The sequence below is a fragment of the Cyprinodon tularosa genome, unplaced genomic scaffold (genome assembly GCF_016077235.1).
Source record: "Cyprinodon tularosa strain WSP-4 unplaced genomic scaffold, ASM1607723v1 ctg1605, whole genome shotgun sequence".
Taxonomy (NCBI): domain Eukaryota; kingdom Metazoa; phylum Chordata; class Actinopteri; order Cyprinodontiformes; family Cyprinodontidae; genus Cyprinodon; species Cyprinodon tularosa.
Window position 1 is genome coordinate 47,501 of NW_024038444.1, and position 10,561 is coordinate 58,061.

Sequence of the window (10,561 nt, forward strand, 5' to 3'; positions counted from 1 at the left end):
ACTTAAATTTCCCAACAGATTGATCTCCAGCCCCCGTCCCATCACCACACACAACCCTTTTTTAAAAAGGAGGGAATCAAAATGAAACCATTTTTGCCGCTCCTTTAAGGCGGGCTTCAAATGACTTTAAATGTTTTTGGGAGGGAAAAATTTTTATTTTCAGGCAAATATTGGGCTTTGCAATTAATTGCTGTTAGCCCGATCACTCTCTATAACATTCTGGAGTTTATGCAAAAAAGGGCCGTTATAAAAACTGAAACAGTAAACTTTGTAAATATTAACATTTGAATCATTCTCAAAAAATTTTGGCCATGACTGTATAGCATAGCAAAGCAGTCCATCCTGTTAGCCCCTTTTTTTTACTCACAGTAAAAACATTAGATGATCAACATCAAACAAAACCCAAATTTTTTTGTCTTTTCCCCAATTGTGCCCCGACCTGCAAACCTTTTTTTCCCCTGTCCCCTTTTTGGGAAAGGGTTTATTTTCATCCACAGGGAAACTTAGCAGGAGGCTAACAGGGAAGGCAGGCTTTGTTTTTCCCCCTGGTTTCTCACAAAAAAAAGGGGTCCTTAAGGGGACATTTTTTATCCCGTCCAGCTCGTACTTCTGGAAAACTCAACAGAAATGTGTTGCAAAAAATCCCGTTTGCAGCAGTTTTTTGGTTTTAGAAAAGTCAACCAGGGTGACTTTTCCCCCGATCATTCGGAACTGGGGCCTTTTTTCCTGGATCCCATTTTTTGGGGTTTTTTCCAAAAAGGGGCCCCCAGGCAGCTTCATGGGAAAAAGAGAGAAAAAAACTGCAATGGGGCTTTAAATTTCCCCCCAACAGGGGGTGGGGGTGGGGTTGGGGGGTTTGGGGTTTAAAAGGTCTTAAAAGCTGTTTTTTTGAGCCAAAATAGCATTTTCTCTCGTGGGCGTCCCTATCAAGATGAATAGGGGACTGGTTTTCCCAAAGTCCAAAAAACCCAAAGATCATGGGAAAATTGGGACAACATTAAAAAACGATGCTTTTTTTTTTAATAGGATAGATCAGAGAAATTTCCCTTAGAAAAACTTTTTTAAAAACGCCCCCTTTTTGACACATTCAGCGGGGTTAAAAGTCTTTCCCGGTAGAGGTTACGGGGAAAGGGCCCCTCACCTTTTTTCAAACCTTTAAGGACAAGAGTTTGGTCTTTTTTTTCAGGTGTTTTTTCTTTAACCACCAATAGAAAGTTCTTTTTTGGGTGTTTTGTCCCTTTTAGACCGCCCTTTCAGGGTTCTGTTGGGAAAAAAGGAGGAAATTTTTATGACCAGCAGCTTTTTTGGACAGGAGATTAATTCCAGTTTGGACCAAGAGGAACCAGAAGCTCTGCAGATAAAAAAAAGAGCAGAAAGAACCAAACATTCCTGGACCCAAAAAAGGAAACCATGGAGCTCCCCTTAAAGGGGGAGCAGGAAAAAGCACTTTTTCTGAAAACAGGAGAAACCCGTGTTTTTTTTGCCATCTTTTGGGTTTATCTTACTTTTAGGGCTTCAAGGGGTAAACTTATTAGTTTTAAAATCCCCATTTTTTCAAAAAAGATACGTTTATAGTTTTTTTCAGTTTTTTGGGCGAAATAAAACTTTAAACTTTGAAGTCTTTTTTTATTTAGTTTTATTTTTGCAATTCATTAAAAAGTTTAAAAACTTTGAAAAAAAATTTTTTGGGAAAAAAAAAACCAGATTCTTTCCCCGACCCACAGCTCCCATCCTAGATCACAGTACTGGATATAGAATGCTGCCGTGCAGTTTTATCATTGGGTGTTGGACAGTAAAAATTTTAATTTTTTAGAATTAGATAAACTTTTTTTATGAAAAATTCCCCCACTTTATAAAAAAAATATCTCTCACAAAAGTTGTGAAATAGCAATCTATTTTAAACATCATATTGGTTAGTTTTTTCAGGGCAGGACAAGGGTTTAAAAAAATGTACAATAAAGGAATGGTTTTAAAAAAAAAAAGGTTTCATCCCAAAGCAAAACCCCTTTCCCGATCTACTATGAAAATTTTTTAAAACACACAAACAAAAAAACTTCATTGCTCCACAAAAAAAAGAACAAAAAAAAAAATCTTCTTTCTACTTTGGTGATTTCTGAATTTATTTCCCAAGAACATACCCCTCAAATCACTGCTGCTCAGAGGTTTATAGAAAATTTAAATTCAAAGGGGTCCTGTCCCCGAAAAAAATAAAAAAAAAGAGAGAACGGGACAAAAATTACCTTTTAATGCCCCTGGCAAACCGGACCTAAATTTCATATGGGTTAAATAAAAAGTTAAGTATTCAATAGATAGAAACAAAACCAAAGGGTAGAGAAATAATTTACAGATCTATGTAAACCTTTTTCCAAACCCGGGACTTAATCCAAAAAAAACATAGGGAATAAAAAATTTCCTTGGATATAATATAGGGGTTCCTTTTGGTTTGAAAAAAAAGAATGTTTTAGCTCACCCCCCCTTGTGAGCTTCTTATAAAAATCCTGATGGTTAGTCCAAAAAAAGGGTTTTTTATCCCTTTGGGAAAAGGAAAGAGCCCGCCACAAAATTTTTTTTGAGTACGAAAGCAGGGAAAAGACATCCCGCTGACAGAGAACCATCAGTGTAGCATAAAAACATGACTCGACTAAACCCTTTAGCAAAGACTCATTTTTGCACAAACACAGGGTGGAAGATCAGAGTAAAACCCATGATTCCGGGGTTAAATTTTTTCCCCCGCCGCCATGATTTCCCTCCCGTGGTCCCTGCAAAAATGGGCAACCTGCCGCCAGGGGGGGGCTGCATGAAACCAAAAAAAGAAAGCAGCAACACGGCTGATAAATGCTTTTGCTTGCTAACAGATTACGGCACTTTTCATTTTAAAAACACCTAACAGACAAACCCGCCCAACATTTTTATGTAAATCCGGGCACAGCCAGGATCCCTCTACCTGAAAGTAAATCTGACTCAATTTTAGTCCCCAATTTTGGGGTCTGATACTGCTCCCTAGAGCTGTGAATTTTGGGCGTGTTTTGAAGGGAAACCCGGAAAAAAATCCTCGGGACTCAATTGGATAACCTACAACCCCAAAAAGAGCAAAAGGGGTTTCGTGACGTATTTTAAACGAGGGAAGTTGTTGGGCCAAAAAAAAAACAAGCGGGGCATTTTACGCCAGAAAAAGAAAAAGAAAACTTGGAAACCCCGTTTCTCTTTTCCTCTTTTAAAATTAATTTGCTGTCCCATATCTTCTAGAACAGACCTAATAGGGGAGAATCTACTCACCCAAACTCCCAGCGGCAGCCCTTATTGTTGTCACCCCAAGCGCGCTTTGGTCACGTGGTTTTATTACGTTACTCCCCGATCAACTTTTCCATCAACGTATAAAAACCCGCCCGACAAATTTTTATTGGGTTTACCTGACAGTGGGCTTTAATACTCCCCCGCACTATGGGAAGGGAGAGCCAGACCAACTTTCCCCCAACTCAAACCTTTTGGGGGGGACTAAGTTTTGGACTGGCACCCCAAGGCCCAAAAAATCCCTCATCAAAGATCCAAAGTTTATCTGGTCAGTTTTCATTATCGTCTTGGGTTTTCCCCTGGAAGTGTAGTTTTTAAGGGGTGTCCGATACAAAAGTTTTCAACTCGATAAACCCATACTAAGGAAAATATCCATACTCCCATAAAAATTTCGATACCACGAGGGGTAAAAACAAAGCCCCCCCCCCCCCCCCGCCTTTTAAAGACCGACCCTCAGAATCATAGACAGGTTTCAGGGGAAATTTCAGCTAATGATGGAACCAAACGACCCATTTTTACGGTTTCCATTTGCATGTTTCCAAGGATACAAGGCTTTGTCATATACCAAATCAAATCACTGCGGAAACCCGACATTTTTAATTTTAGTAACTTCCCCGGAGAGGTACGAAAAAGTCTTTAAAACTTGAAACCCCAAATCCATTGGGTATTTTTTTTAATGTTTTTCGATGTACGTACAAAAGCATTTTTAAATTTCTACAAAATTTCTTCTAAAAGAATATTATTTATTTAGCCCGTTTAAAAACAGCACTGAGATTTCCCAAAAGGACGACACAAAATACAATCCCCTTATCTGAGGCCATGGGGAAAAACATTATTTACCCTTTTAAACCCGAGCTGTTTTAGTGCTATGATGAGCCTAAAGGGCCCGACTGAAACTCTTCAAAAATTTAAATTTTGGTGGGAAATGATCGCACCTGTTTGGGGAACTACTTTTTTTTATGAATTTTCCCTTTTCCCCTCCTGTCCTCCCGGGTGTGAAACCACACCTGGGTTCCCGGGTCTCAAGGCCCAGAAAAATGTTTTCCCCACTTTTAGGACCCTGAATTTATTATGGTTTGGGTGGGGAGGAAATCTTGACCATATTGTCCATCTCCTTAGGGGCCCCAGCTTTTTGCAACATGCAGGATAAAGGATCTGAAACCCAAGGTTCTGTCTGCTCCTCATGACCCCCAAAAGGGACGACTGATCCTACCCTTATCCTAATGGCTCTTGGAATACTGGTCATCGGTGTTCCAAGGAGGATTGTTAACTGGTTTTAGATTTAGACATTTCCTAATAACCTCCTTTTTTATTTTATAGAACCCACAAGCGTTACTGATCCTATCTACAGGATACTATCAGGAAATTGATGGCAAATAAAATGTTCTTTCTACATATATACTAATGCGTAATCATCTTTTATTAGCAAACCCTCTAACAGAGCGAAGATAGCAGCAAGATTAAAGCAAAATATAAAATATAGTTAACCCATCTGCCCCCTCCTTTATGCCCTCTATTGATCAACCCTCCTTTTATCCTGCAGTTAAAGCAAGTTTCCTCCTCTTTAGTGATGTGGCTCAGTTACTTTGCTGTTCTATTACGGGAAACCCAGACAAGAGTTCCCAAATAAGCAAAAACTTGCCTCTTTTAACGTTTCCAGAATGAGATGCTGCATTTCCATGAAAGCGACTGAAGGTCCTCGTCATCCAGGCCTTGCAGGCCATTTATGGTTTGCAGGACATCCTGCCTAAAATACAGTCTGTACCGGGTTCCTTTTGCAGTTCAAACAACTTTTAAAGGAAGAAAAAGACATAGCCCTCTTACCATTGCTACATTTTTAGCAAAAATGAGGAAGCTACTCCAGATGGCTTCACTTTTTAGACCTGTTTTTCTCTTTCTTACCATGATGCTTCTTCTTATATGATAGAACATAGAAATTTTACTAGAAAATCACTTAAAATCAGCTCAACCTCTGACACATTCAGCTGGGGTATGTCTCTTCCAGGTAGAGGTGATCAGGAAGCGCTGCTGAGGCTGTGGTGTCTCATTATTCCCTCATTTTACACTGTGCTGTTCCATGTAAATGCTTTACTTTCTTTAATAATTATAATCAACTTCATATATTCAGGTTTCTTGCAGGGATCCACTCACTCCTCAAACTCAAGGGAAGAGTTAGATGCTTTTATGTGAGGTGTCATTTATTTAAGCACCAATAGAAAGTCTTTCTGCTGTTTTTTGTCTTTCAGACCGCCTGCAGGATTATGTTGGAAAAGAGGAGGATATCTCTGACCAGCAGCTCTATGAACAGGAGAGGAATTCCAGTTTGGACCAAGAGGAACCAGAAGCTCTGCAGATAAAAGAAGAGCAGCAAGAACCAGAACATCCCTGGACAAAAGAGGAAACCATGGAGCTCCCCATAAGTGAGCAGGAAGAGCAGCTTGTTCTGAAGCAGCAGGATGAAGATATTGGAGAGGAACCTTTCCCATGGTTGACATGCGGAGAAATAAATACAGAAAATTGTATGGCTCACACTCACATGGGTCAGAAGAGTTATGAATGTCTGTCCTGTGGAAAAAAATTCACTCAGAAATACAAACTTAATAGTCACATAAGAACTCACACAGGGGAGAAACCTTTTGAATGTCTGTTCTGTGGAAAAAACTTCACTCAGAAAGGCAATCTTAATAGTCACATAAGAACTCACACAGGGGAGAAACCTTTTCAATGTCTGTTCTGTGGAAAAAACTTCACTCAGAAATCTACTCTTGATACACACGTTAGAATTCACACAGGTGAGAAACCTTTTTCCTGTACCATTTGTAACAAGAATTTTACAAAAAAAAATCATTTAACTACACACATGAGAATTCACACAGGTGAAAAACCATTTGTATGTCTCTCCTGTGGAAAACAATTCACCTCTAAGTATGATCTTAATGATCACAAGAACATTCACACTGGAGAGAAGCCTTTTAAATGTCTGTCCTGTGGGAAAAGCTTCACTCAGAAATCTAGTCTTTATAAACATGTCAGAAATCACACAGGTGAGAAACCTTTTTCTTGTATTATTTGTTTTAAGAATTTTACTCAAAAAAGTAATTTGATCGCTCACACGAGAATTCACACAGGGGAGAGACCATTTGAATGTCTCTCCTGTGGAAAACGCTTTACCTCTAAGTCTGAACTTAATAAACACATGAAAATTCACGCAGGTCAGAAGTCTGTTTCCTGTAACATTTGTAAGAAGAAGTTTACTGAAAAAAGTAGTTTGACTAAACATATGACACTCCACACTGGTGAGATGTTCTCCTGAATGATTTGACACAACGGTTTTAAATGAGAAGGTAATTTGAGTATTCAGATGAAATTTGTTCATGCTTGATGTGGAAAAAAAAACATCTGTTCCACATAAGTCACAGCAGTTAGACGCCACAGGAATGAACAGTAGAGGCGTTTTCTATGTTTGACTGGTGATAAAATGTCTGTCTAGTAACTCCTTCACCTGATTATGTGAGAAAATAACAGGTTCATGGTCTTTTGATAAAGCCATTAATTAACAGCTCTGTTTACATAGAAACTAGAACAGATAAGGTGTTATATTGTAAACCTGGTAAATATTCAGGTCCTGGGTGAATATGTGGATGTGAACATATGAAAGTTAATTATATGGGCTGCCCTAAAAAAAATGTTTTACATTCAAAATGTCTTTTTCTGTAATTAAGGGAATAAACATAATAAAGTGCAACAAAATTATCTTCTTTACAGATGAAGCAATTTTGCTGTCTATACAACAAGAAGAAGTTATAGATGTTGCATGTTTTATTTTTGAGACTTAGAAGGTTTTAGCTGAATGGTTTCTATTGGTTAGATATATTCCATAAACAGACAAATTCTGATGAAAATAAAAGTAGTTCAGGTAAATTGAAGTCCTAAAATGATGAAACATGTTTGTTTAAAAAGATAAACTAGATTGATGATGTTGCTGTTATTTTACTGATCAGTTTGAACTATCACCTATTTTATACAACTGATTTTATGGATTATATTCTGCTGTGGATGTTTTTAATTATTGTAATCACTTCTAAATTGATGAACGAGCAGCAATAAAAACCTCATGGATTGTAAAAATGTGTTTCTTTATCTGGTTTCATATAAATTAGAAACAATCTTTTTCCATGTTTTCTCTGATATTTTCAGCCAAACTAAAGCTGTAAAATAAATAGTTTAATGTCTCCAGTCTTTCCGTTAGACTTAACACTTTACAACTCCCAAAAGACAAAAGGGGAATGTCCTTACCTAGTTTTAAAGATTAATTCTGTGCCGCTCAGATTAGACCCCTAATTAATCTGTGTAACCCATCCTTCCAAGCTAGATGGAAAAATATAGAACTCAAACTGATCCCCCAATACAAGCAGTTCTAGCTCACAAGCATCTGGGAGGACTCATAGATAAGGTACAGAATCCATGGATCAAAACGCAATAAAAAATTTGGAAAATGATAAAAGGAATATAAATTAAATGACAGATTACAAATAATCCAACGGTGTGTTTATGATCCAGAGATTAGGGCTAATGTAATAGATACAGGATTTAAATTGTGGATTTCAAAAGGAATAACAACACTTCTCTCTTACAGAAAAGGGACAACTTAAAAGCTTTGATAGGTTGAAGGAAGACCATAACCTGGTCCGCACTGAATTTTTAAGATTCCTTCAGGTACGCAGTCGATTTGAACATTTCAGAAAGAAAAGACCTCAATGACCCCATAATAAAAATCTTTACTGACGCTTATCAAGGAAAATCTAACAACGGAGCCATCTCTAAAACTTACAAAGGCCTACTGTCAACAAAATCCCACAATATAGACTATATTAGGAAAGGGGGGGGGGGGGTAATCTGATGATAACTGAGGAGGATTGGATTGACATTTGTTAATCCCAGTGGAAATGCACCAACTCTCATTCATGGCGAGACTTTGGATGGAAGTGTTTGATCCGTTTCTTTATCACCAAAACAAAAGACACATTTTACTGGAGGTGAAGCTGTGTGTTGGAGGCGATCTGGACACCAGGAAGCCGATCATTGGAATATCTTTTGGGAATGCTCAGTGGTTAGACCTTTCTGGGCAGAACTTCATAAGGTCTGTTTAAAACTAATCTACCTCTGCAGTTCTCAACATTATTTTTAGGAAATTTGGATTTAGAGTTCAGGAAAGCTGATGAATATTTATTTGATATTCTGATAACTGCTGGTAAAAAGCACTCACAAGACGTTGGTTGGTCCCCGACCCACCCACAATACAAGAGTGGACAAGTATCGTTACCTTATGGACATGATCACCTTCATCCTCCGCCTTCAGAAAAATATATTCACTAAGAGGAGGGCCAAGTGGGTTAAACACGCTGGTCATGAACAAACAGAAGTACTGGATGACCATGCAACGCCTGTTATTTAATCTATGCTCTGTAGCATCTAAGGATTAATATATTAATGTATCTCTCATATTTTATATATAAAGGATGAGAGATAGCTGGTATATAATTTACTCCTGCTTTTTCAGGTAGACCTGTCTTTCCCTGTTTGTTAAAAGTTGTTAGATGTCATTTCAAATGTAACTTTTGTTTATAATTTCATTCATACAAAAATGAATTGTAAGTGGCGGTAGTAACATTGTGCATTCCCTGAAAGTAACTACCTCTGTATGTAATGCTCTAACAAGAAAAAAATTAACCTAAATTGAATCAGCAGAGATGTCTAGAAGAGGGTCCAACGGGTCTCATCAGAAAGAACCAGAACAACATGCAGACAGCAGTGAGTGGGCGGAGCCAAGATACCTGGACAGGTGAGGAAGAGTTTGGACAACATCCTGAGGATCATTAAATGCTGAGACAGCATCTCCTCCCATCAGGAACTGGATCAGAACCAGGATAGATATCCTGATCACATCTAAAGCTTTGCTGTTTATCAATAAATCATTTTTCATCAGAACATCTTCTTCATCTTCCTCATCCATCAGAACACCAGCAGGGGGCAGTCTGGGCTCAGAGGAGGCAGGCCACAGGTTGGCTCAGGATGTTCTGGTAGTTCTGGTGGTTCTAGTTCTAAAACCTGGAGCTTCCTGTTTGATGAAGAACCTCCTGGAAGCGTCCAGATTCTACCCTGAACCTCAGCTGCTGTTGATGTTTGTTTCAGAGCTTTAATGGTTTAAACCTGAACGATGGAGCTGAATCCCATTGATCCTCATTCACACAGTAACACACCTAGAAATGATGGAAACAGCCTCAGGTGGATGGAAACTGGAAATGTTCCTCTGTTTAGGTCTGGAGATGATGGTCTGTCTGTTTGCTGAGGAGCATCAACTCTATGCATCTTCTCAAAGGGACACTTTCAGTCTGACTGAATAAAAGGAGGAAAATCGAAAAAATTCTGTTTGAATTCATGGGACGCGTCCTTAGAAGGCCAGATTAGAAGGACGATGACGTCATAGCGCGGCACCAAGGTCTGGTCGGATTCCAAGAGTCCTCGTTATAAAATGCGTCCTTCTTTTAGCCCGATTTGAAGGACGGGTCCGATGTATCCTCGCTATCCTTGGTTTACCCAGGATTCATTGCGAGACCAAGCAAGCCGTGATCAGAGGAAAGGTTACTTGGCGCCGAACAGTGGTGAAAATTGGAAGTTCAGTTTAATATAATACAAGTCATTTAATAGTTCCGACTGAAATGAATGAAAATAGTTGTTTTAATGGTTATAGAGTCAGATATGTGGCGGTAATGTTTGGTTTATCTAAAGGTTTTAATCTGTTACTGTGTAAATGGGTTTGGCTGTAATTTAAGGACAGATTCTAATATATCTGCAGGGTGGGGACTATAAATCTGATAGGATTTTTTTTTTTTTTTTTTTTTTTCACAGATCAAAATAAAAACTCAGAATACACCAATAGAATAAAATAAAAAAATGTGATGGAGTGTGACAGAAACCCTTTAGGGCTTATACCAAGGCCACACCCGTAAACCAACAAAATATCAGGCAGCTCACATTATGAAAGTCCTTTCAGAGAAAACAAAATAGACATATACAGTAACATTATTTTTACATTTTAGCATTCAGATTTCAGGGGGTCAAATTTTTGTAAAATCATACATCACTGTCTTTTTTGGATAACAGTATTTTTTTCAAAGACTTTCTACCATTTATTTCTGAAGATTCCAAATATTTTCCATATTCATTCCATAATTTTGCACCACGATGCCGAAAAGAAAATTGCACTTGA

At 38.3% G+C, this 10,561-nt stretch overlaps 1 protein-coding gene across 1 annotated transcript; it reads left to right on the top strand.

Annotated features, from left to right (window-relative positions):
* The first annotated feature begins 5,586 nt into the window (after positions 1–5,586).
* Positions 5,587–7,419, top strand: LOC119780483 (gastrula zinc finger protein XlCGF8.2DB-like). Its single transcript, XM_038280546.1, has one exon. It carries the CDS (start codon positions 5,696–5,698, stop codon positions 6,602–6,604), a length of 909 nt encoding a protein of 302 aa, XP_038136474.1. The 5' UTR covers positions 5,587–5,695; the 3' UTR covers positions 6,605–7,419.
* Positions 7,420–10,561: the final 3,142 nt, after the last annotated feature.

Excerpts from the sequence above, each read along its gene's own strand:
- LOC119780483 (XM_038280546.1), top strand. The coding sequence starts at position 5,696 with ATGGAGCTCCCCATAAGTGAGCAGGAAGAGCAGCTTGTTCTGAAGCAG.